The 25,404-nt window shown below is 43.1% G+C and overlaps 4 protein-coding genes across 6 annotated transcripts; 3 read left to right on the top strand and 1 right to left on the bottom strand.

The window, feature by feature from the left end:
* The first annotated feature begins 733 nt into the window (after positions 1-733).
* hnrnpaba (heterogeneous nuclear ribonucleoprotein A/Ba) lies at positions 734-4,579 on the top strand. Of its 2 annotated transcripts, none has more exons than XM_026191949.2 (9): positions 734-872; positions 1,391-1,629; positions 2,070-2,238; positions 2,326-2,484; positions 2,574-2,705; positions 2,802-2,892; positions 2,998-3,153; positions 3,263-3,348; positions 3,806-4,579. In XM_026191949.2, exons 2-8 carry the CDS (start codon positions 1,406-1,408, stop codon positions 3,331-3,333), a joined length of 1,002 nt encoding a protein of 333 aa, XP_026047734.1. In that variant the 5' UTR covers positions 734-872; positions 1,391-1,405; the 3' UTR covers positions 3,334-3,348; positions 3,806-4,579. The 2 variants fall into 2 exon arrangements, with proteins under 2 accessions (XP_026047734.1, XP_080144291.1); XM_080288165.1 differs by having other exon boundaries at positions 835-876.
* A 371-nt stretch (positions 4,580-4,950) lies between these two features.
* Positions 4,951-8,506, bottom strand: phykpl (5-phosphohydroxy-L-lysine phospho-lyase). Its single transcript, XM_026191815.2, has 13 exons — positions 8,315-8,506; positions 8,101-8,219; positions 7,807-7,966; positions 7,653-7,727; positions 7,481-7,568; positions 7,272-7,388; positions 7,070-7,152; positions 6,755-6,980; positions 6,356-6,510; positions 5,843-5,932; positions 5,591-5,724; positions 5,449-5,493; positions 4,951-5,105 (listed from the first exon to the last, which is right to left on the bottom strand). The coding sequence occupies exons 1-12, from the start codon at positions 8,371-8,373 to the stop codon at positions 5,450-5,452; spliced, it is 1,350 nt and encodes a 449-aa protein (XP_026047600.2). The 5' UTR covers positions 8,374-8,506; the 3' UTR covers positions 4,951-5,105; position 5,449.
* A 402-nt stretch (positions 8,507-8,908) lies between these two features.
* Positions 8,909-13,816, top strand: LOC113035977 (protein FAM53C-like). The gene is made up of 5 exons (XM_026191912.2): positions 8,909-8,998; positions 10,788-11,036; positions 11,149-11,209; positions 11,288-12,114; positions 12,398-13,816. Exons 2-5 carry the CDS (start codon positions 10,953-10,955, stop codon positions 12,632-12,634), a joined length of 1,209 nt encoding a protein of 402 aa, XP_026047697.1. The 5' UTR covers positions 8,909-8,998; positions 10,788-10,952; the 3' UTR covers positions 12,635-13,816.
* A 164-nt stretch (positions 13,817-13,980) lies between these two features.
* Positions 13,981-25,174, top strand: ctbp1l (C-terminal binding protein 1-like). Of its 2 annotated transcripts, none has more exons than XM_026191836.2 (11): positions 13,981-14,391; positions 15,438-15,486; positions 15,861-16,007; positions 19,719-19,873; positions 20,757-20,901; positions 21,018-21,224; positions 21,343-21,557; positions 22,238-22,368; positions 22,473-22,600; positions 23,830-23,947; positions 24,031-25,174. In XM_026191836.2, exons 3-11 carry the CDS (start codon positions 15,947-15,949, stop codon positions 24,215-24,217), a joined length of 1,347 nt encoding a protein of 448 aa, XP_026047621.1. In that variant the 5' UTR covers positions 13,981-14,391; positions 15,438-15,486; positions 15,861-15,946; the 3' UTR covers positions 24,218-25,174. The 2 variants fall into 2 exon arrangements, with proteins under 2 accessions (XP_026047621.1, XP_026047630.1); XM_026191845.2 differs by lacking the exon at positions 13,981-14,391 and adding an exon at positions 14,644-14,708.
* The last annotated feature ends 230 nt before the right edge of the window (positions 25,175-25,404 follow it).

The following is a 25,404-nucleotide window of genomic DNA, read 5'->3' as shown; positions in this document are numbered from 1 at the left end:
TTCTTTTTCAGCACCTTTTTCAGGGTTTGTCCTTTCAGTCTTTTCTTCATGAGTTGAAATGTTCAGCTGGGTAAAGATCTGGTGATGGCCAAAACCTCTCATGCCACAACCGCCACTGTGCTTCACAGATAAGCAGATCCCTTCTTTCTCCGTATATTGGGCTTTCCATCACTCCGGTGGAGGTTAATCCTTCTCTCATCATCAAACTGTTTAAGAACAGCGGTGGTTCATCTTTTTACTTTTCTTTTAACTTCAGTTTGACCTTCTAATTTTTTACCGCTGGTCAGTGGTTTGGATTTTGTAGTTTGGGCCCTGTTGTGTTTTCTAAGCCTCCTTCACAAGTCTTCACAGGTGAGAGCAAAAGAATTAAACTGAGTGAAGGTTCAGGGCTACTTCCCTATTTAAATAATCAATAAGGAAAAAATAGATTATTAATGGATTACTGTGCCAGTGTGTTTTGTTACTTTATCTGAGCTGTTTTACCTATATCTCGCACTCTATGAATATGGATATAACTTGATGACGTCACTTTATGATTATTTTTTTTTATTAATAATGAAAACTTCACTGGTAATTTTCAGACCAAGTTCCTTGAGTGGAGCTGAAATTACCGAGCAGTGAACACACCATTCTGAAAGTACTCTGAGTTCCTTCCTGAGTTCTCGAGGCGTGAACATCTTTTGTAGAAAAACAGAAAAAAACTGTCTTACATGCCATTGGTCGGTGCCGTGAATGGCAGCAGAGATTTTCCAATCAGAGGGCTTCTGCGCAAAAAGGTCGTTTTTTTCTCCTGCTGGTTCTAGAAAACCAACCACGAGTTGCCGTCGTGTGGGAGAATCCATCTTGAAGAGAGCTCTCCGGTTGTGTGATTAGTAAGTACGTTTCTGTATTTCATTAGCCTGATTAGTTTTTTCTCATTATATTGTCACGTAAGTAATGCGATTCTTGTAATCTATTTTTTAAACAGTTGTTTTTTGGGGTACGTGCAGGTAATTTTTGTAGTTATTAAAACTGTAGACTGATATTGCGGCCGTATCGGCCTCGGCATTACGTAACTGCGAATTTGAGTTGCATAGTCCCGGCTCGGTTTATCAGCGCGATACATATGTGTACAACTTTTCTAATATTTGCCCTTGGCAGTAATGCGCTAAAGATGCAGTTTGGTTACTGTGATGTGTAAGTGAACGTAACTCTGTGGCCATTTCCCGGCACTCGGTAATAAGCGGGGCTCTCTGAATGCAGGGAACGCGATCGCGCCGGCCAAAATGGTGGGAAAAGCACGTATTGGCACCATGGAAATGGCGAGGCATGCACGGCATGACACATTATATAACCCCCACAACTGTATCACTAATTCCTTACTCTATCTTGTTTGTGTTGGGGGACTTAGGTATAATTGTGCAAAATGTCTGAGTCAGAGCAACAGTACATGGAAACATCGGAAAACGGCCACGAAGTCGACGATGATTTTAACGGAGCCGGCCTCACTGAGGAGGGGAACGACGACGACGACGGCGCCGCCGCGAATGACTGCGGAGAGGACGCAGGGCCCGAGGACGACGACAATTCGCAAAACGGCGGCACGGAAGGAGGCCAGATCGACGCCAGCAAGGGCGAGGAGGATGCCGGGTGAGTTTAAGAGGCCTGCTGTGAATCTGTGAAGGAAGCAGGCGTCCCTAATGAGCGCTAGCGGTTTGCCACGGCTCTTTGTTCAACCGGCCTTTTGTTGGCGCCATGTGCAGCGCGGAGAGGGGGGGGGATGGGCGCCACTGTAAAGATTAAATCTAATATATAGTTGCTTAGAAAAGCAGCAGATACGGGGTGGGTGCTGTGCCTCTACCATGGGGATTTCTCACTTTATTAAACCGGCCTTGAAAGATGGCTAACGGCTAAAAGCTAAAGCAAGTGCTACCTACCTACCCCCCTACATTACTGGGTCACCATTTGTTTTGGGACAGCCTGTATATCTACACCCCTGGTTCTACCCACTACCACTACTGTGTGAAGCTTGTTAGTGGGGGGGTGCCTGCAGCTGCTGCTGCTAACAGTGTCCCTTCTCCTGTGCTCAGGAAAATGTTTGTTGGCGGTCTCAGCTGGGACACAAGCAAGAAGGATCTTAAAGACTACTTCTCTAAATTTGGCGAAGTGACAGACTGCACCATCAAAATGGACCAGCAGACAGGCCGGTCAAGAGGCTTTGGTTTCATTCTGTTTAAAGACGCAGCCAGCGTAGAAAAGGTAAGTTATGTAATTATGTGGACACGTGAGGCATATTTTCACAATGTGGGCAAGTTTACATGTGTTTGTTTTTTCTTTGTCTAATAGGTTCTTGAACAGAAGGAGCACAGGCTAGATGGGAGACAGATTGACCCCAAGAAAGCCATGGCCATGAAGAAGGATCCAGTAAAGAAAATCTTTGTGGGCGGACTCAACCCTGATACTTCAAAGGAGGTCATTGAGGAGTACTTTGGGACCTTTGGAGAGGTACATTAGAAGCACCTGTCAGCATCTAATGGAATTAAGTGGGTATATTGGAGGTGGCTGCTACAAAACTCTGATTTCTTTGTTTGTAGATTGACACCATAGAGCTTCCGCAGGACCCAAAGACAGAGAAGAGGAGGGGATTCGTATTCATCACGTACAAAGAAGAGGCTTCGGTGAAGAAAGTCATGGAGAAGAAGTACCACAATGTCGGTGGTAGCAAGGTAATGGCACAGCAAGCTTGCCGGCTGAAATTTAGTTAGCCAGATTTATAAGTCTTTGCAAACGTATAACACGATGCTCTTTGTGTGACATTGTAGTGTGAAATTAAAATCGCGCAGCCCAAAGAGGTCTACCTGCAGCAGCAGTACGGTGCCCGTGGATACGGTGGACGTGGGCGAGGACGTGGAGGTAAGCACGAAATCTGTGTGCACTTCAGAAGACTCTTGATTTCAATCATGGCCTAAATTTGTTTCTGGAGACTTGTGACAAAAGCTTTCTACTTGTTATTTCTAGGCCAGGGCCAGAACTGGAATCAAGGCTACAACAACTACTGGAACCAGGGATACAACCAGGGCTATGGTTATGGACAGCAAGGCTACGGATATGGTGGCTATGGTGGCTATGACTACTCTGCTGGTTATTACGGCTATGGGGGTGGCTACGATTACAGTAAGCGATAAGTGGCCCCAGGGAAAAGAAACAGAATGAGAGAAACTTTATTTTCTTGGTCCTCCTTTTTGTACAGAAGAACTCAGTCCCTTTTTCTCTTGTCCTCCAGACCAGGGCAATACAAGCTATGGGAAAACTCCAAGACGTGGAGGGCACCAGAGTAGCTACAAGCCATACTGATCACACATAGTGCAGGTATGCATTTCTGCATCATCCGTGGTAGTATGAGAACATAGCTGTAACCATTAGTGCCTTCTGACCCCAGAGATCTCCATCTACTCTAAGTCCATTCCAGCATTGTTGTGGGGTTAGGGTAGGCCGCCTTGTGGGGTCTGTGATCATTAGAGATGGATTCATTCCACCTGTCGGCCATCTTTAGATGAACCTGTACTGCGACTGTTTGATCAGTACGCGTCGAGTTTGTGGTGGTTGAAAGCGGGAATAAAGGACTGTTTCACCTTTCACCAAAGTGCTAGGTGTAACAGCTAGAGGTCGTGTCCCCCTCCCTTCCCAGCCCCTGCCCCCGTCCAAAAAGTGTGTCTGTCCATCACTGACCAGTCAAACTCATTCATGCACCTGTCTGTCTTTGTGTAACTGCATGCCGCATTTGGTTTATTCTCAGTAACGTTAAGCACCGTGTTTTTCTCTCAAGGTCTAAAGTAAATAAGAAAAAGAGATCCATGGTCTGACTACAGCGAACATGGGCTCTGGCTTTTCCTTTGGAGTTGGCAGAAAATTTGGACTCATGCTCCATTTGTACAGATCAAGTGAGGAACTGGGGAAGCAAATGTCACTTTTCCACTTTTTATTTTATATTGTTTTTTGTTTTGTTTTTTTTGTGTCCATTTACATTTCCAGTGATGGAAGTGTTATTTTTACTGTACTTTTTGGTACCTTTTTGAATCTAATGTATTGTATGGTTGTATTTTTACATGTCTACTGGATTTACAGATGAGCAAGAGCTTTTAAAGCTCGCGAATAAAACAATTTTTTTTTTTTTTTTTTTTTTTTTTTGTTTCTTCATTTTGTTTTGGTGTTTATAGATTTTGTTGTTCTCCCATGCTGAGTGTTGGATGTGAGTTGCATGGCTTCAGATGTGGGGTGAGGTTTAAAAAAAAAAAAAGGGATTTATACTAATCAAAGGGTTCTTTGTAAGAGTGTCAAATAAATATTTGCAGAAGGCCTTGTAGACAAAGACAACCAGCAATTATTTGGTTTTGTTTTTTTTTGTTGTTGTTGTTTTTGTTATTTTGGCTTTTAAGGAGATTCTTCCCCCATCATGTCTGCAATTTTTAAGTGGCTTTACTAGTGTTATTCAACTGAACGCAAGCCTGTTAAATGTAAGAGGGTATTCCCTCTCTCACTGGAAATTCATTCCTCTAGTGTCTTTGGCAAATTGGTAGAAATAAACTTTTGGTTTATATTACACATGGATCTTTCTGTTATTATTTGTAAAGTTAACGTTAAATGTTTTTGTACTGTTAACTGGCTTGCTTGTTTCGTCTCAAGTAATGTTAACATCTCCATGGGAAGCTGTGGGAGAGGGCTTCACTACCTGCAGGATAACTTGCTGAGTGTAACACCCACCCCACTAGATGTTAAACTGCAATACTTGAGCAATTTTTGTGAATGTGTCCGGGAGTTATAGTTGTCTGGTAAGTGCTTCACTCTACCATGCTGTGTATTAAGAACATGTTGCCAATCAGTGTTAAGTCACAGCTGATTATGTGAACTGCTGTCAGCAGAAAAATGATACAAGAACCAGGATTACAGTTAAAAAAAAAAAAGTTGTCAATATTTTCTTTAATTTATTTATTTTGTATTATAAAAGTGTGGAATTTCAAAATGTCATCTTCTGGTAGACTACATTTCCCAGGTGGCAATGATATGTTGTGGCTTGTAGTGTTTACCTCCAGTCTGTGGGGTGTCATCAGAGAGGTGACTGGTATGATCTGTTGAAAATGAGAATGACTAAAACATTTGCATTGATATTTCACTTTAAATGGGCATAGTTTGAAACGAATGACGACGCTGATCCAGCAGTACCGTTATTTAAAATTCACTGTCACCGCTTTGATATTCTCTGAATTATTAATTTCCAGATAGAAGTCCAACTTCTCTAAAGTGAACCCCCACAGTAGTCTGTGTTGAGTGGAAGAGGCAACATGTTCTGTGAAGCTGTTTGGTCTACTGGAGCCTCAAGAACAGATTTTAATCTCTACCTCTAAATATTATGAATGTGACCACCTGACTCTGTCTGATGCAATTAAAATGTTTTCTACAGGTTTGACAAACCTTAGATGTCTTCCTTTTCCAGTTTGAGGTCACTGGCTTTCATGTCTGAAAAAAATGAAATGGTTATATTTTGGTGTTGAGGTTTTTATGGACTGAGTAGATAGCATGCATATAACCTTGTTTACAATGTTAGTCAGCTAACCTGTAAGGATGCGATCAATACATTGCACCACCAGCTCTGCATTCTCCATGCCGAAGCACATGGGAGGCTTAAACTTCAAGACGTTCTCCCATGGGCCATCAGTACTGACACATATTTGATCCTCCTCCTTCAACCTGATATAAAGAGGACAAACTCCAATCACAGAACAGCACTGGGGAGTAAGCTTTTTTAAAAAAAACATAAAATGTAAAACCTAACTGATAACTAATATGTTGCACTGCAGTCCCTCACCTCTTGACCACATGCGCTGCAGCTTCTGTGGCAGGAGTCTTCTTCTCTCTGTCAATCACCAACTCAATTCCCAAAAATAGTCCAACACCTCTACAGAAATAAAGACATGGCCTTTTATTGGAATTATGAAAGAATTAGCATACTTGTCAAATATATTTACATGTTAAGTATTCACGTTAGCAGCGGTTTGCAGTCCATGTCTGAAAATCTGAGATTTTTGTCATTCATATCTAGCTTTTTATACTGCAAAGGGTAAACACTACCAAATATATGTATAATAGGGTATGGAGGACAATTTCTATACATTTGAATAATTGAACATTTTTAGATTAAGTAAGATCAAAACACCACACCTGCAAATAAAAGTGAGATGTCAACGAGGCACTGTAAACATGGACATGTCTGTAGGCAAGCTTTAATTAGTAGAGTCACTGGACTTCATTATACGGCAGCTCAATTAGTTATTTTTTAAGTGCTATGAACTGCAGGATACCGCTGACATAGCATCCTTACCTGACATCTCCAATTATTTCATGTCGTGCTTTCAGTTTTGTGAGCAAATCTTTTAGGTGGGCTCCGACCCTCACAGCATTTCCTCTTAAGTCTTCCTCCACGATCACATCAAGGACTGCTAGGCCAACTGCACATGAAACTGGAGTCCCGCCGAACTGCATGAAGTTGGAGAGTAAAATGAGTGATTTATCTTTAGAATATGCATAAAAGCATTATATTTAAAAGTAACACAGGAACTGTGAGTGAAATGTACGTTTTAAGTCTTAAAATGACATTTCTCTCTTAATGTCATTTTAATATTAATGGTAAAATGGTAAAATAGCTATTATTATCAAATACCTGGTTGTGTGTGGAGATCGGGCATTAATTTATGCTACATTAAGGTTTCTGTATAGTCACCGTATTGAAGTACTCCACTCCGTTGGCTGTAAAAGCTCCAGCTATCTCTGCAGTGGTTGCTACGCATGCCAGGGGATGCCCATTGCCCATCGGTTTGCCCATGGTCACAATGTCTGGGCAGAAATCGTCTCCCTGAAGCTGAAAAGCCCAGAAATGATGTCCCACACGCCCAAAACCTGTCTGGACTTCATCTGCCACAAACACGCCACCAGCTGAGCGCACATATCTGTGGAGAATACGACGAGGAGGCACCACACTTTCATTGTTGTACAACCAGCTGAGCAAAAACAACCAGATAACTGAAGAATTACTCACTCTGCAACTTTAGGAAAGTATCCTTGGGGCAAGATTATTTGTCCACCAACACTGGGCAGGGATTCAGCAAAGAAGGCTGAGATCTAAAGAAAAACAGATAATAAATATGCACTATAAGTGTAATGTGCTTATTATTAGCACTGTTCTGAGCGTGTGTAGTAGAGATTTTATTGAGCCTGCATGGAACTGGGTTATAGTGTACCTTACGGCCTTTTTTGTGAACATCCTCTATAAGGTCTTTTACTGTATCAGCATATGCTTGGCCTGGGTTGGGGTGATCTTCTCTGTATATGCCTCTGTAAGTGTCTGGTAGAGGTGCCTGGGAGGATGAAAGAACATGTTCTTTGAGATCAGCAGGAGTCTATTGCTGGGTAGCAGTTTTTGTGATAATAGGTTTCTAAATTTACACACCACATGAACCCATTCTTTCTGTCCCGCCAGTTTCCGGAACTTGTAAGGGCTAATGTCGATGAGAGACATTAGATGCCCATGGTATGCACTAGTGTAGAAGGAGAGCTCATTATAACTGAAAAGCACGTGTAATTGCAGGGGTGAAAGGGCTGCAATGGAGCAAAATACTTACTGGTCAAGAACTACGACATCTTCATGTTGGGTGTACTGATGTGCCAAGCGTAGGGCAAGATCATTGGCCTCTGAACTATCAGGAAAAAAAAGATGTAATTGTACTTTAGAGAATGCTTTTTTTAAGGAGTATGAGCGTGCAACAGAATACTCACCCAGAGTTAACAAAGTAGAAGACACACAGTTTCTGGGGGAGGGTAGCAGCCAGGCGGTCAGCATACAGGACTATGTTGTCATGCAGGAATCTTGAATTTGTGTTCAGGACGTCCATTTGAGCTGCTGCAGCCTTTGTGATGGCGGGGTGACAATGACCCACTTAGAAAAACATACATACAACATGTCAGTAAGGGCGTTAAAACGTCCTGCCACTAGGTGGCAGAAGTGTAATACACTGTATTTTTTTAATTGGTTAGAAAAAACGGACTTGAGACTGGATGATAATGTTTTACCATGTTGGACGTTACTGATACAGTCCAAATAGCGTTTGCCATTTTCGTCAAATAGATACTGTCCTCGTGCTCTTACTATTTTCACCGGGTCTTCTGAATAAAACAGTTTACATGACTGTCTGTAATCAAAGAAATCAATACGTGTCATTTGCACTATATGCACAATAAGCCTGTGAGCAAGCACCAAGAAAACACCAAGTTTCATCTTACATACCCGATTAGCCTATTCCTCATTGCAAGAGTTTCTTCTTTCCGAAGTTCTTCTTGCGCCATGACAACTTAATCTCTGGCTCTTTTAATTTCACGTACACCAAATACAGATACAAATACAATGCCATAAACTATAACAGCTATTGACTAGAAACTTATGGAAAACTGTTTCGCTAACTGACCCAATACGCATGCGTCGGTGGCAGAGCTGAGTTCACTTCCCACTAAGTTCAAACACTTTGTAGTTTTAACTTTTCTTTTCCCCTGTCACAGGTAAGGTAGGGTATCTAAATTTAATAAATATTTTATTATTCGACCTATATTATAAAATACATTTGCCTTTATTGTTAGACAGGAAGATTTGAAATTACGCTCTCGCTTTAACCAGAACGGTGTCACTGTGGGACGGTCAAAGTGACAGAAGCTCGTAAAATAATTGCAATGTGTTTTGCTGTGAGTTCAGTTTAATTTCCTCCAAAACAACAGAAAAAAACAATAGTAAACGTTATACATTTTTGGTATGTCTAAACCTCATTTAAGCATCTCTTGAATCACCAGTTGTAAAGGCATGTGACAAAAACACCCTCTCAATTGGTATCGTCCAGAAGCTATAAATACTCAGTTAATCTGCTCGCCACCCGGTGCACTCGCTGCGCAGCTTTGGTTGCTTAGGAACGCCTGAATGCAGGTAATACATCAAGACAGCTGTAGCATGCTAGCTTGCAACCAAGCTGCCTGACCAAGCTAACGCTACAAGTGATTTAGACATAGACTGTTGGGTTAGCGTTAAATTTAGGAACGCAAATTTTCATACTGGCCTTACAAAACGTAGCTATAACCGACTGGAATGACAAGCCTCTAACCGGTCGCAATCAGATCTATTGTAATAAACTGACGCTAGTAATTTTAGTGCATTTATCCTATGAGCTAGCTGACAACTTGGTGCTTCACTGGCTGCATCGTGTTCGTGAGCTAGCTTACCACATACCACCTTGCTCACCGGCTATAATCGGAATCCTATCGATCCTGTAAGTTTAGCATTATTTTAATGTGTTACATTGTAACGAACAACAGCTGGATTGCAGTTCATGAATTTTAGCTGATGGGCAGAAACGTGGTTTGAGTAAGCTGCGCAACACTGTGTTAAACTCGCTTGTTTTCCATTTTTTAAATATTTTTTTTTTAATTTTGTTTTTTTAAATACAGTGTCCTTAAGTCAAAGCTATTTTATCAAGGTGGCTGTGCTAGAGGTTTCTTGTCATTTCGACAGCGTCCTATATTTTTTTTTTTCTTATGCTGATCGAATGTATGTTTGCTAGTCACACTGAAAAGTGATGCTAAAGTTTTATACTAGTTACTTGACAGCTCTTGATTGTGTTCAGGACATGACAGTGGAAAAAGCTTGGTCTTGTGCCCCTTAAATAATGTCTTGTGGCATGTGGAACTAGGCTAGCAAATGCACTGTTTGCCACAAGGAGGAGGAAGGCCCTGGAGGCCACATCTTGACTCAACAGTGATTGAACGAAAGTCTCTTAAGTGAGCTGAAATATATGCCATCAAAGGGCCTCAAAGTTGCTAGATTAATATTTGGTTTTTTTTGAAGGGGGGTTTTCCACCCTACATGTGCTCTACACATTCTTTTAAACAGAAGTCCAAAGGCTAATGGGTCATGTTACATTTTAATGCAACGGTCATTCTGTGTCTTTTACTTTCAATTTAAGATGTACAGCACTGAGTAATAGACTTCCTGGGATTCCATACATGGGCTACTGCAGGGGAATCTTCAGGTGTTTGTGCATTCAGTAACTAATGTTTTTTTTTTTTTTAAGTTTTTGATTACAAGTAGAGTAGTTCAGGACTGTATTTGGTTTGGCCTCAAGTAAGTCCTTGAGACCTGGTCACTATTCTTGTCCCCTTTACAAAGATACTATGGTATGCTTCCAGCCCCTGTCCCATTCATTTTTCACACACTTCCCCCTCCATCCTTTCCCTTTTAGTCTTTCCCTCCCCCTTCCATTCTTTACTACTCACAACTTTTGTCATTTCAGTTTATTGGACCCTACTGACTTGATTGCAAAAGTTTTCACTTGAGTTGTAGTCTGCATCTCCTTCGAAATAAAATTTTCTTTGGAGTCCCATTTGGAATGACAATATGAACTTAATTTGATGAAATGTGACGTGCTGCTTTGTTCAGGGTCACCTCATGTCCATGTGTGATTCTCGCCTTAGTGAGCATAAACTTCTGCTCCTGCATGAATGAAAGGGCAACTTATAAGCCCTAGCTTGGTTCACATAGACCTGTGGTCAGTGTTTGGTGTGCAGCTTTTCTGTTCCTCTTGCTGTGGGCTTTCCCAAACAGAAAAACAAACATTAGAAAGTACCCTCTGCCCCACAATGACTAAACTAGTTTGATTTCTCTGCAGTTTGTCTAACCACTTATTTAATTTGTTTCAATCTATTCTCACCTGCCTCTCTAGGTTGCATAAAGATGTTGGTGGCAAAGTGAGGAACCTGGTCAGTCTGGCTGGTTGAGGTGTAGAGGGGACGCCACAAACCACGCCAGAACTCTGACTAATGACACTTTCACTGCCCTTGGTAAATCTCCTCATCTCCATGTCTCTCCCTGGATCATAGCTACAAATATGGTGACTCTTATAACAGAGCAACTTCGTAAGCAGAGTTTAGAAGAACCCTATCACAAGGCCTTCTCATTCAGTGTGAATGTGGTGAGTTGGATGGTTTAGATGGAACAAAGTCTTGTCCTTCAAACTGATTTTGTTTCATTGACTTGGTTTTCTCACTTCTGATTTTGAAAACAAGTCATTCTGTTTGTTACAGTCATTACCTACAGTGGGCTCCAGTCCCACTGTCTCGTGGAGTGCTCATAAAACAACACAAGGCAAGTTTAGTGAGTTAAGAGCAACATTTGTGACCAGTGGGGAAATTGGCCTCATGTTTATCTTTTTGGCATTTTCAGAGAGCTACACCTCAACTACACATCCATCATCTGTTGCCAGTGTTTTGGATGACTCCTGTGGACTTGATTCACTATGGCCTACTTCTCAATCTGGAGAATCACTCCAGAGACCAGAACGTCCCTTCAAGGCTTTCCAAAGTTCACCTCCGCCACCTCCAAAACGCCACTGCCGGTCCCTCTCTGTTCCAGAGGATCTGTCTCAGTGCCGCACCACCTGGCATCCCAGCGCATCAAGGGTTTGGACCCCGGTGAAACGTAGCTGTCACAGTGGTGGAGCATCTAGTTCAGGCTCTGGAGCCAGCTCTTTGCCACTTTGTGGTCCTAGTTCCTCCTTCCCCTCTTCCTCCGTACACTCATCTGCTAGTCCTACCTTCTTTAGCTTAGCGCTATCGTCTGACTCCCTGATATCATGGGGCTTCCCATGGGACCCCTGCGATACACTGAAAGGAGCGTGTTCTGCATCCTTTGCTACGCCTTCTTCGTGCTCTTCTTCACCGGCCCCGCTGACCTCACACTATGTGCTGCAGCGTCGCTTCTCCCTCTCCCCTGTACACATTCAGAAATCTCCTACGGTGCCCTTGCCCCCCCAACCCTGTGCAGGTTCAGCCTTGAAATATGGCCGTTCTGACTTGGAGCACCCAGCGCTGTCTCCGTCTCCTACTTCAGCCTGCAGCACACCATCCTCATCTAGGCGTGGCCTCCACCCTGCTTTGCCACGTTGCCACTCGCAGCCCTGTGACATGCGCAAACCTCGCTTAAAGAGGCGCCATGACCCAGATGTTCTGCCCTACCCAAGGCCAGTCCTCGACTTCAGCAAGATGACACAGGTGAGCAAGGAAGGTGGTCCATCAGTGTTACAGTACCTCTGTGACGGAGGCTAATAGTATTGGTGAGCAATCAAGTTCACTACTTTCCTTAAATGTAGCCTTCTCTTTGAGACCTTTTGTGATCTTTTTTTTTTTTTCTTTTTTTGCTTTTATCTCATCACTTATGTTTTACCACTTTATCTTTATCACTTATTATTTGATGCAAGGACGCAAGACAGTAATTATTTTTGTCTATAACAATAGTAACATGATGATCATGATGCACATGGTTTTTCCTGCTTAGATTGGTAATCGTGAGAGCCCTGCATATGGACCAGGTAGCGGTTTGATTCCAGTGACCTCACAGGTGGAACGACGTTCGGCTTTCTCTCCGGCAGAGTTTCTGGGAAGAGCCAGCATCGGGCCGCTCAGTGAAAGTGAGGAAGAGGAAGACGAAAGGAGGCCTGCAGATGGAGGACAAAAGATTGTTTTTGAAAGAGACTGTACAGAATTGGATCTGAACCTTATAGAAGAAAACTGATCGCTCCTTGGTGCTCTCAGTGTTATAACTGCATCAATATCCATGTTAAGCACACCTGCAGGCTTATATTTTCTTTTTAATATAACGTGCTCTTCTGGCAGTTGGTGGAAACCTGCTGCCCTCTCTATACAAATGTCCAGAGTTTAAAAGTAAGATCCAAGGACCCCATGTGGGAGGCTAATATCCAATGACATTGCTGCGATCATAACACTTGAGCTTGCTCACTATTCAAAATTGCACAAATTTTGTTAGCGCTGGCCTGTTGAAGCACTCCTTAAGGAAATGTGCATGAGCGAATAAGCAAGATTTAATGCGCACAGATTTTTGACTAATATTTGATATTAAGACAAGTCTTAATTAGCATAAGCCACTGGTTTGCATCTTGATGGCCTTACATATCCTTATCAAAGAACTTTATTGCCAGAGGTTGACAGAATGTTTCTATTACATGACGCACACTAAATGCCAGTAACTGAATGAGACCGATTGTTGTTCAGTGCTGCTTCTGATACTCGAGTAGACTACTTTTGTATTTGGCTGACTGAATTAAATGTGAGCTGTTTAACAGTAGCTAAAATGTTGCTGTGTGTAAGATTAAAAAAAAAAAAAGCCCATACAATAAGTATCCATATTTAATTGTTCTGTGTATTTAGCAGGATACATTCCACTTTTTAAAAATCTCGCCTAAAGCCTCTTCACTTTTACTGCTGTTCTAACTTTTCAGATATATTCTGCTTTTCTTCTGGCACAAACGACATAACACACCCTCTACGTTACATTATCTTTTTGGAGTTTGTGTAATTGCTTTGACATTGACACATCTTGTTAACAGTGACACGGCTTACATAAACTGACCATGCCTTAAGCTTAAAATATAGAGTTCTTGGTGCTGTGCTCTTGTTTTTCACAGCCAGGCTCCTGTTTGCACTGATTGAGATATTTCTGAATTCGAGGCACATACACTTCAGTGGTCAGTCGTATGAGTGCTGCAGCTGGTCTTCACAGGGCACAATGTAACGGGCTGTACAGTGGTTTGAGTGAGTACATGCGTCCAGCCATTTCTGAGTGTATGTAACGAAAGAGTGAGGCTTTTAAGAAATGATTTCTTTGGCTGGAAATATACTTGTTGCACAATTTATGTACAAATAAATTTAATAGAATTATTTTTTTTTTTCCCAAAAAGTGTCTTGTCCTTCTTTTCTTCTTCTTAAATGAATATGAATGTTGTTTCATGCTTGGACCCAACATAAAGGAAGTCAGGGGGCAGTAGATAATTGGATTATTGTGACACCTAGTGGCTGATCTCAGTATAATAGTCGTGCTGTATGGATATACTGTATAGTCCAGTTTGGGTTAGTTAACATAGATATTGACACACATGCACCTACATTTCGCGCTCGGGGAGAAAATATGTTTTTCTTGTAAACTATATTGTAGCTAGCTGTAACCGAATTACAAATTGAGCAGAATCGGGTCTGCGGGTGTATGTGTAAGAACGCTGCACACGAAGTTAAAGTTTAAGCAGAAAGTTTTGATAGCTGCCTGCAGACTTGTTGCACTAGAGTTTGCGCGTCTTTGTCGTTCCGCCTTGAAAGGTGAGGGCGCTCCTTCCAGTCCAAGGATGCTTTCTCGCACACTGTCTGACCCCCACATCGACAAGCCACTTCCTCTTTGTCTAATTTCATGGCGATCGGGAGAGAGGGAACACCGCCGACGCACGCACACTGTCTGAGCACTCCTCAAAGAGTTTATTCGGGGTAAATAATTATCATTTCTCCTCACAAGATTCGCTTTTTAGTTCACAAAGTAGATGTGGTTCAAATCAAGCATACGGGCGATTGTTCCTTCCCCGAAGAATTAATGATTTTAAAGCTTCTGGGTCAGACATTTCACATTGTAGCGCTCTTCGCTGATAACAGATCGGACGAAATGGGCTCCCCCTCCGTTCTCATCTCCCACACACTCAGCTGCACGCTAGTTATCGGCGATAGCTAGCTAACGTTAGCAACGCTTCAAACGCCTCATGTAATTGTGGACGTGGGTTGTAGCAACACTATTCACGAGTTAATGAGAAGTAAATAACATCAAAAACAACGTGTACTCGAAAGTTGGCGGGAGTTTGAACTTGCCACTAAAATGTTAGAGAGTCCTCAAGTGTTTGTGTTTGGGTTAGCTAGCCACCGTCGCGCAGCTAGCTGCTGTGCTATGTGTTTAGTTAGCGATAGCTCGGATTGCGATTCAAAAGTTAATGCTAGCTGAACTAACTCGGAGTGGACTTTAGTGAATGTCATCTGCGTATATGAGTCAATAAATGTAACGTTTGCATTTAACGGATGAATGTTATCCTTCATTGTAAGCGTTCCGGTGTTTCTGGATAGAGTAGAAACGAGTGAGCTAGCACTGTAAGCTAACTAGTTCATTAACGGTAATTTGGGAGCTAACCGTTGGGGATATTATAACCAAAAAGTTATCAAGAGTGTCCTTTCGTACTGTTTATTCGTACTGTGTGCCTAGGTTGTTGTAGTAAAGTTAAGGAGAAAGTTGGGGAACACGAACGAGTCTAACTGTGAAAAAGAAGGGGGGGAAAAAACTATGCGAGTTGTACAGCGCAAGTTACTTCTCTCAAAATACTTTTGCCACTAGATGATGGCCATATCATTTTAATTGCTGTGCATGCGATGTTATAAGTGTCGAGTTTTATTCAGTTATTATTATTATTTTTATTATTTTAATGAGCCACCTGCAGCGTCACTGTTTCGCATTATTATCACCTAAAGTAATTTTATCTCTGCTTTGTTTACAGTGTAAACTAAGTTGTGAAGCTGACTGGTGCAACAGACGCTATTCTCCAGGTGAGTGTCTGTCTAAACCCTGCAGCTGTACTAATAAATCCTTATAATAAGTTTCTGGGGGTAAATATACAGTATATTTCCCCCAACGCCCCCAAAACCGTAGTCCTGTAACTTTTTAGCTTTAGTTATCACTTGATCTTGTGAAAAAAAAGTTTCACTTGAGAGTGTTTTCATTCCTGGCAAGTTTGATTATGGCTAACTTCTAATACTCCAAATTCTATGTGTTTAAAAAGAAAGTGACTCTTTTTTTGAATTCTAAAATCCTCATTACTTTTCATTTGCAAGTTGGGTTTAATGCAGGTGTCAACATAAGGATGCATTTAAAATTTCAATTTTTTTCATCTTTTCATTTTTGGCTGGATTCTTGTACGCAGGTGAAAATACGTGGACGTCATTAAAGGGACCCTGCCACCACTTGGATCTGTTCTTTCTGTGTCCCTGGGTATAGACTGCTTGGTGTATGGCTCTGATGGACAAGCACAAACAAATCAAGCGGCAGAGACTCGACCGCATTTGTGAGGGTGAGACTATAAGCATTACAGTCATATATATGTAGGATTCTCAAAAATATATATATATATATAAGTGTTTTGAGGAAGTATAATAACATTTGTTTGTAATGTTCCTGTGCCATTGCACATAATGATAGTTTCTTATGAAATAATCTTTAATACTTGGTTGCAGAAGAGATTTACTACATGCTGTGTCCTCATGAGAAAAACCACCTTTTAAGCCACAACTCACAAGGGTTTTAACTCCGAAGGCGGACAGTAGTAAAGAATTTGAAATATCCATCAGAATGGGCAGATGCACACAGTCACGGTGAAATTAATTGTTTCGATTTTTAGGTGAGAAAAATAGGTGAACTTGGATCTTTTTAGCAAAATGCATTTGAAGATGTTGCACTGCAGATTTCTAGAGATACAGTGGTTGGAGAGTGGAGAGTTGATGATAGTGATGAGACATAACGGTGCGCTAAAATGGAGGGAAGCGTCTGGAAGAGTCTCAGGAGACGGGTGAAAGGGAGAGAGGACAAGGTGAAGGGTCGTGGCCGCAGCTACAGGGAAACGGGCCAGCTGTCTCTTTAAAAAACGACAACAGCCCCCCAAACCGCTCTCAGCCTCAGCTTGGGCTATGCTAATGAGGTTAGTGCTGGTTGGCTGGCTCTCAATAGAGTCGTCCGGTGATTGGAGGCAGGCTGTGGGGGAGGGGCTGGGCGTGGATGACAGCTGGGATCCAGTCAGCCAAGAGCAGGCTAACAGAGAGAGAGGGAGGAAAAAAAAAACGAGCAATAGAGGGAGAGCAAGGCGAGGGTAGAGAGAGAGGAAGACAGGCTGACAGACTTCATAATGCAAGGTTAGCCCCGGTGCTCATGTGTTTTCTATATCGGCATGTGTTTTTGAAATTTGTGAACTGTGGAAGGGGGGAAGGGATCTAGGCTCTGGGTGTGGTGCCGGCTATGTGTGTGCAGTTTCCCTTTTTTCTTTTTTTTCCTTTTTTGTCTTTAGTGTGTGTTGGTGTCGCAGGCGTAAGAAGGAACTGAATAATCGCATGTGTGTGTATGTGGGTCTCACTGTGTCTGGGTGGAGTACTGCTGCTTGCTGCATTATCATCGCTTGCTGCCCCTCCCCCCTCACCTCTTACTCTAACTACAGAAGGGGGGGGGGGGGGAGGAGGAGGAGGGAGTAAGGGGAAAGAAAGGGAGAGGGAGGGAGAATGAATGAATCACTGAATGAATTGCATTGTGTGTGCGGCCATGCTCGCTGGTTGTAGGCCTCGGGTATACCGATGTCCTTTGCTCAGATTGCTCTCTGTGTAGGCCTACTTGGATATATATTTTTACACAGGGAGTCTTTGTGACGCACCCATTTGGGTTTTTCTGCATAGTAAGAGTCTTTGTTTTTTGTCTTTTTTTTTCTCTAGCCTGTTTGCAGTCAGCATGACGGCATTCTTGAACCTTCTGCCGCAAATGTGAATCACACTGCTAAATGGTGTGCATCAGATTGAGTGTACCAGGCTTTATAAATACCTTTTTCCCCTCAGCTTGTGTGCATTTTATTCATGAATTGAGATATGCTCAGGCGTCAGAGGAAGCTTTTGCAAATATTTGTTTTCCACCCCCCTTCCAGCTACCAGCGCCTTTTCTTCCTCAACAGTCTCACCATTACGTCCTGTCTTCTGTCCAAGTAAATGTTCCTGCTTGTCACACTCCCCACCATGGGGGCAGGCGCACACACACCTGTCACCCAACAGGACTGAGATAGTGAGTGCTGGCGCATGTGTGGAGTCAGTCCAAGCCTGAAGACGTTAAAGTCGCCTTCACGCGTCCCTAGAGATTATTTGGGCAGGTTATCCAGCTCTCAATCCAGGTGTTAAGTGGACTTTAGCTGGCTTAAATGCAGCAAAATGTGTGAGTAGCACAGGTAATTGTCTAGAGAATCCACAGCGAGTGAGTGGGCGTCATGTGTCCTGCCTCCAGCAGGCTCTACCCAAGTGGACAGTCTCCTGTTGTCTTCTAGTCCTGAGAAATAAGTGTTGGATCTGATTCTCCTGAAAGATTTATCCAGATTTCATGTGAGAAAACTACAGTGAGCAAGAGTAAAACACACTTTACTGATGTAGCTGTTTTTGCAAAGATGTGGCGTTTATAATTTAATTGAATAGTCTGTACCAGTAAAAATATGATTTTTATTTACCAAAAACAAAAATATTATCCAACATACTTAAATGTTGTGTTAAAACACTGACATGGCAGATCATTTATTTAAGATGTTAATATTATAATTTCTTTTTTGAGAAGACACAGACTGAAGTGTTAGGGTGTTTGCTGAGTGGCTTACTAATGTTACAGTTACATTATGTTGGCATAAGCATTTAGTGTTAGCCACTGCAAACATTTCAGCCTATAAAACAAAGTTAATTTCACAACAGCAGTGCCAGCTGTCTCAAACAAAACGCTAACGTGTATTTCAGGATAACCTAAGAAGGACCATACTTTGTTTGCTGATACTATGAAGTGAAACCCACTCAACTTGAATTCCGTGAACCGATCTGGATGCTGGTCTTTCAGGTGCTTTGCTCAACTGGAAGTATTTCCTCCCTTTCTCTAAAAAATATCATTTAATTTGCAGGGGGCATGTTGCACTTATCATCCCTTGCTTGCCCACCTTTGAATGCAAAGTACTTCCTGTTTTTCTTAGCTACCATATCGGTTCTCGCGGCATCCCTATTGATCCCTCTGATTTGTGGTAATCGTGCAATATTGACCGTAGTGCACATGAGCCAGTTGTGCAGATGTTTGCTGCTGAGGTGTTTGTGAGTGTGCGATTGGGGAAATAAAAGGGTACAACAGGAAAAATAAGAAGTAGGGACTCTTCCAGACGGGAGAATTTAGGTCATGACTCAGGCCCCCCCTCCTCTCCAATCCCCACAACCTCCTCCCAGAGACCCCACAGTTTTCTCCGCCCCTCCCCCAGTCATCATACACCCATCACCTCACCCCCGTTGTCCCTACCCCCACCCGTCTGCTCATACAGTAGGCAGGCCAAGTTCCCAGAATTAACACTTAACTAAAAGCCTCTCTTTCATTAACCAGTGTCCGAGCTTCCCCTTTATGAGTAGTAGATTTGAACAGGACGCGATGGATCTGTGAAGTCTTGACGGTGTATAATGGTTACATGCCATCCTAAACAGAGCTCGAGTTCAATGCCAACTAGGCCAGATGGCTGGACACTGTCCATGCCCCATCATAGATATGGTTACACATTGCTTTTGTAACCTTAAAACACTTGGTATAAACACACACACACTTAAACACACCATTTTGATAGTTCCCTTAAGGTTCTGGTGTAAGTGTTGGAAAAATACAGTCATAAAAGTCTTGAGTTATTATTGTCTAGCTCTGTTTAGCCATGTGCGCAGGGTTTTTTTTGTGAGGGTATGATGACTTGTATCACGTCGGATAGTCCAGACATGGGAAATGCAGACTGTTGAGTCACAAACCTTCAGCTGAAATTTACTGGTTCTGAAATGCAAGTAGCTGGTAGCTCTTTACGTCAAACGTCATGTGGAAGCTACATTTGAAAGGGGGCAAAAAAGCAGAAAGGCTGTGTAACAAAATCTGTTTGAAAACAAGTGCTCACATGCGTCTGTGGCAATTTGATACTTTTACCTGGTTCTTGCTTCAGATTGATTTGATGCACATTTGTCCCTTTTCTCCCCGGCGGACTCAGGTATCCGACCCCCAATCCTGAATGGGCCAATGCACCCTCGGCCTCTGGTGGCCCTGCTGGACGGGCGTGACTGCACTGTGGAGATGCCCATCCTGAAAGATGTGGCCACAGTGGCTTTCTGTGATGCCCAGTCTACACAAGAGATTCATGAAAAGGTAGAGGAGACACAAGCACACACGTTAAAAAGGCACGACATTCTGATGTCACATGAAACATTCTTCTAAAACCTTCTAAATGTCAAAAAAGGCTGCATTCCCTTTTCCTAGAGCTGTAAACTTCAGACAGCGTCTAAGCTGTCTACACAAAAGAAACCTGCGGAGAAAAAAATTCCCCCCCCACACAGATTTGGCTGTGACAGATGGCTCAGACATATTAACAAGCACATTTTATGTTATGTTATGTTACATAGTCTCTCAGAGAGAACCCTCTCACTTCTTTTTTTCCTTACTTAGAAGGCTCAGTTACTAACTATCTCTGACCTTCCTGTCTCATGTTTTTCTTGCTGGCTGCCTTGCTGGCCAGGATGCTATTGTAGCGGTCCTCACTATCATTCACCTGCTTCCTAAGAGAGGATCTGTCCCATGGTTGGAAAGATTCCATCTACACCATCCTGGGCTGCAGCTGGAGATTGTTAGTCCTTGCTTTGCTTTGAAACTCCATTATGAGCTGGAGAATCGCTCTTAACAGAACCTGCAGCAGATGGAAAAGTGTTTCATGTACAAACAACGTGAAGTCACTCAGGATTAGCACCGCTAGCTGCAGCCCAAGACAGTGGAGATGAATGCAGTTGATTAGTTTAGTTTATTATTTCTTTCTTTATTTCCTCACTTCATTATTCATTTATTATAATGCACTTAGCAATAGATTTGTAAAGAAGCAGCTGTATTATTTGATGATTTATTTAAGAGAGCATGCATGCACCTCCTTCACAAGTGGAATCGAAATCTGTGCACAACACTGCAGCCTTGTAACAGAATGATAAGTGCAGTCCACTGAGATGAACACCGAGGTGTTAAAATTTCCATCTGTCTCCAACAGGTGCTAAACGAGGCAGTGGCCGCTCTGCTGTACCACACTATCACTCTATCCAGAGATGACTTGGAAAAGTTTAAAGGCCTACGAGTAATTGTCAGGATCGGCTCCGGCTTCGACAACGTTGATGTCAAAGCAGCCGCTGAGCTGGGTGAGAGGATCAAATTTGTACTGTATTTTCAGAGACTTGTACAGCCATGCTGTGACACACAGTAAAACAGAACGGTTTAGTTAGTGTTTCTTTCTTCTTTTCTACCTGTTATTTAGGCATCGCTGTCTGTAACGTGCCAGCAGCCTCAGTGGAAGAGACAGCGGACACTTCGCTATGTCTGATTCTCAACCTGTACAGGCGAGTAACCTGGATGCACCAAGCTCTAAGGGAGGGGACCCGTGCTTCTAGCGTGGAGCAGATCAGAGAGGTGGCTGGTGGCGCCGCTCGTATCCGGGGGGAAACGCTGGGCATTATTGGTCTAGGTGAGTAAAAAGCGTAGTGAGGGGTGGCATCAAAGTAAGGAAATGTGACGAATTTTAAAATAAGCCTGTGCACCACTAATGGCTTCTTATACCCCTAACCTCCCCTTCCTCCTTCCAGGACGTGTTGGTCAAGCAGTAGCTCTGCGGGCAAAGGCCTTTGGTTTTGGCGTGATCTTTTATGACCCTTACCTGCCTGATGGCGTGGAGCGCTCACTCGGCCTGCAGAGAATGGCCACTCTGCAGGACTTGCTAATCCACTCTGACTGTGTGTCCCTGCACTGCAGCCTCAATGAGCACAACCACCATCTCATTAATGACTTCACCATCAAACAGGTGTGTGAACATACTCCAAATATCCAAAACAATGTTGGTTTCAGAAAGGGTAGCATTACTTCCACCTCAGCTATGTTTTGTTTAGAATAGATTGTCTAGTGACAACATACCTCTGCTATCTGTTTAAACCCTGTGAGTAGCTTGCGTTGTTTATTTTAGATGAGATTAGATACGACTGCATTCTGCCGTACTACTCTAAATATTATCTTGCATCAGCTGATAATTTGGTTCAGTTAGGTTATTAATTTTAGATGTATTTGTCACATCCATATGATTAGAAGTTTATTATCAAAATGACTTCAGTAACATCTGAGGACTCGTTCCTGCCTAATTCTGCCTTATTGCTCTTTGTGAGGATGAAAAATATTTTTCTGCAGGGGTCTTTGAATGCATTAATTGTAGTTTTTTGGTGGGATTAATTCAACATAATCATTATCTAGCATCAGCTAAGTAAATAATCGACAGGACTTTAAATGAGTGACAATTTCTATGTGCCAGACATTTCAAACATTTGCAGCTTTTCCTGAGCCAAACCTTGTAATTGTGACTGTGTGTGTTAATCAGAGTTTAATAGTGCTCATTTGTTTCAGTTTGTACTGCATTTTGCTGGAAATTGAAATTCTTAGCCTTTCCTCGCAAGCTCTCATCCACATTGTTGAATGATATTGTTAATGACACAGATGCGCCAAGGAGCCTTCCTGGTGAACACATCTAGAGGCGGTCTGGTGGATGAGAAAGCACTGGCTCAGGCCCTAAAGGAAGGCCGGATACGAGGTGCCGCCCTGGACGTCCATGAGACAGAACCCTTCAGGTAACCCTAGTGAATTGGGCTCTAACTGGCCCGCTACATTCATACATAAGTGTGGTGCAAACCCTCAGTGCTCTCTCTGTATCAGCCTGTACTTTCTTCTCCAGTTTTTCAACAGGCCCTCTGAAGGATGCCCCCAACCTTATCTGTACCCCGCACACATCTTGGTACAGTGAGCAGGCATCTGTCGAGGCTCGTGAAGAGGCAGCCAGAGAGGTGCGCCGGGCCATCACTGGTAAGACGTGTACACTCATCTCATGAGATCAAGCCATTTCTTTCGCTGCAGTGAACGCATTATCATGTGACACTCCTCACTTTTTGGCAACTATCACTTTTCTAATGACAGTTTGGGTTCTGTGAATCGCCCAGTGTTTGTATCTCTAAGCATGCATACAGGTTTTTTGTGGTTAGGACAAGTGCAGAATTAGTGGATCAGAGCTGGAGTCTGACTAATTCTGGATTTTCTTAAGATGCGTGATAGAGTTTTAGAGTGCTACCAGGAGTACCCCTTGTTTCTCTTTTTTGAACTGAGCAGTTACTGTCATATTTCAGACCGGCTTTCAGGACAAAGTTACTCAGTTTGGATCAGATGTTAGTGAAGGGGAACTCTGCCTTTACACTTTACTAGCACTACCCTTGGAAAAACCTAGAAACTCTTCTAATGATCATAAAACCAAGTTTTTATTACCGAGGTCTCAAAACTCATTAAGGGTCCATGGGATGTCCTCAAATATTGTCTTTATGGGAGAAGAGGTTAAAGAGTAAAATTCCAAAAACACAAATTTTTAAATTCTTGATTATATTTCCACACATAAAAATTTAAAATGAAATGCCTACCACCAAACACAGAGCATGTATGATGAATCAATCAATCAAAGCTTTATTCGCGACATGCAGGTTGCCCTGCAGTGAAATGGGACCCCCCCCCCCCAACCCCCCCAACCTTACAGACACAACACAGACATTACATGGGGATACAAGTCGAAGATCGGTAGCGTTACAGAAAAACACTGAAATATACACAACAATGGGAAAGTACAAGAGGGAAAAAAGAGACCTCTACTCATGCTGTGCTTCCATGGTAGGACAGCATGAGAACAAGAAACAAAAAAACTCCTCTGCACAAAAAGCACATAAATGTCCACATCACACTTTGTGAAAGACATGACAAGCCACAGGATTGGGTGGGGGGTGAGGAGTAATACGAAGCGAACACAGCAGCCGCCCTGCACAGCGCTACCATTCCAGCGCGGCACATAGACCCGCTGTGTTCCCCCGCAGGAAACAAGCATCGAAGGCGTTTGGAATACACAGGCTTCATTGGAGTAACGTGTTCCCTGTTGCCATGCTGAGACTGTTTTGACTCATATTGCTAGAACATTAAACCAGAAATGTATCCGGTAGCTGAATAAGGAGGTTGTCGGTCATATCTGACAGCGAAACTTTGTGGTTTGTTTACTGCAGGGCGTATCCCCGACAGTCTGAAGAACTGTGTTAATAAGGAGTATCTGATGGCAGCCTCTCAGTGGCCCGGCATTGAGGCCGCTACTGTTCACCCAGAACTAAATGGAGCCGCCTACAGGTGAGCGGAGAATTGACCGAGATTGCCTCATTGGTGATAAGGTTGAATTTAACCTGATCTGATTTTGTTTGGCTCTGTGTCAGATTTCCTCCGGGGCTGATCAACGTTGCAGCAGCAGGCGGTCTCCCAGGAGCTGCCGCAGGCGTTGAAAGTTTGGTTCCAGGAACCCTGGCACATGGCATCGCCCCCGTCTCCCACCCCCCTCACGCCCCATCCCCAGGGCAACCTACTAAGGCCGAAGCCGACAGAGACATCCCTTCCGACCAATAGCCCCCCCCCACCGCCGTCAGCACATTCCGTCATCTCTGGAAACCAACCCCCGCCTCCCAGGATCAGACACAACCCTACCCTCCAGTACATCGGCAGCACTAGTTTGACCTGACGTGGCTCTACAGTCTTTTCTCAGATCACATAACCAGCCCAGGAGTGACCTGTCCACACCACAACAATCCACCCCCCCAACCACCACCACCCAGAATACACCCTTGCCTCCATCATCCACCTGCTCACCCACCATCCCCTCATCTCCTTCACTCCCCCACTACGTCAGCAATAACTGTGTTCTCAAGGATTCAGTGATTGGATTGGTTTATTTCCTTAGTTGGTTGTTGTTTTAATGAAAAGTTGATCTGCTCTGGTTCTAGATGTTAATGTTTGTTTGTTTAAAAAAGAAGAAAACAAGAAAAAAAGCATTTCTGACACGAGGCTTTACAGTCTGCCTCCTGCAGTCCTCCTCTGACCACTAGAGGCACAGACACAGAATGGTTGAAGCCCCACTTTTGTACATTAATGGCTCATGTTACTGCTCTCTTCCTCTTTTCTTTTTCTTACCCTTTCCATCTTTCTCATGATGGGGGGTGAAGTTTGTACTGAAGTAAAAGAAGAAAACAGGACAGAATCACAAACAGTACATCCTCTTCTCCCTGCCAAGTATCTAGCTAACCCTTTAGCCCACTTTGGCCCTTGTCTCTCCTCTGCGCTGTCATCAGTTTGCTCAGCAGAGGGATCCATAATGCTGTCAGTGTGGAGCTCTCTGACTGTCACAGTGTGTTTTTTATCTGCTAAACTCGTCTGTGAGTATTAAACCCATTATTCTTTGTCAACTTTCACTGCTGCGATTGTCTAGTTTTAGGACAGTCATCCCTGTATTTACACACGCTTTTCCCCTTTTGGATTGTGATGTCATGAGATAAAAGCTCTGAGCGTCATATCAGAGATGTACCTGCATGTCCTGGTATGAATTTCTATCTCTTGCCAGCAGTCTTGAGTGATGTGCGTTTGTGTGCGTTTGAGTGTGCGAGTGAGCGTGTGAGGTCCTGTGCACCTGGTGCCCACAGGGACTCGATTGCAGCAGCTTTTCTGTTTTTCATTTCCTTCCCAGCTGGAAACCCAGCAGCATTTCAGCAGAGGGCGCTGTCTGGCTGCTCAGAGCAGAGGAAGCTGCCTGCAGCTTCTCT

This window comes from Astatotilapia calliptera, chromosome 2 (genome assembly GCF_964374335.1).
Source record: "Astatotilapia calliptera chromosome 2, fAstCal68.1, whole genome shotgun sequence".
Classification (NCBI taxonomy): Eukaryota; Metazoa; Chordata; class Actinopteri; order Cichliformes; family Cichlidae; genus Astatotilapia; species Astatotilapia calliptera.
This window is presented reverse-complemented; position numbering and strand designations above follow the sequence as displayed.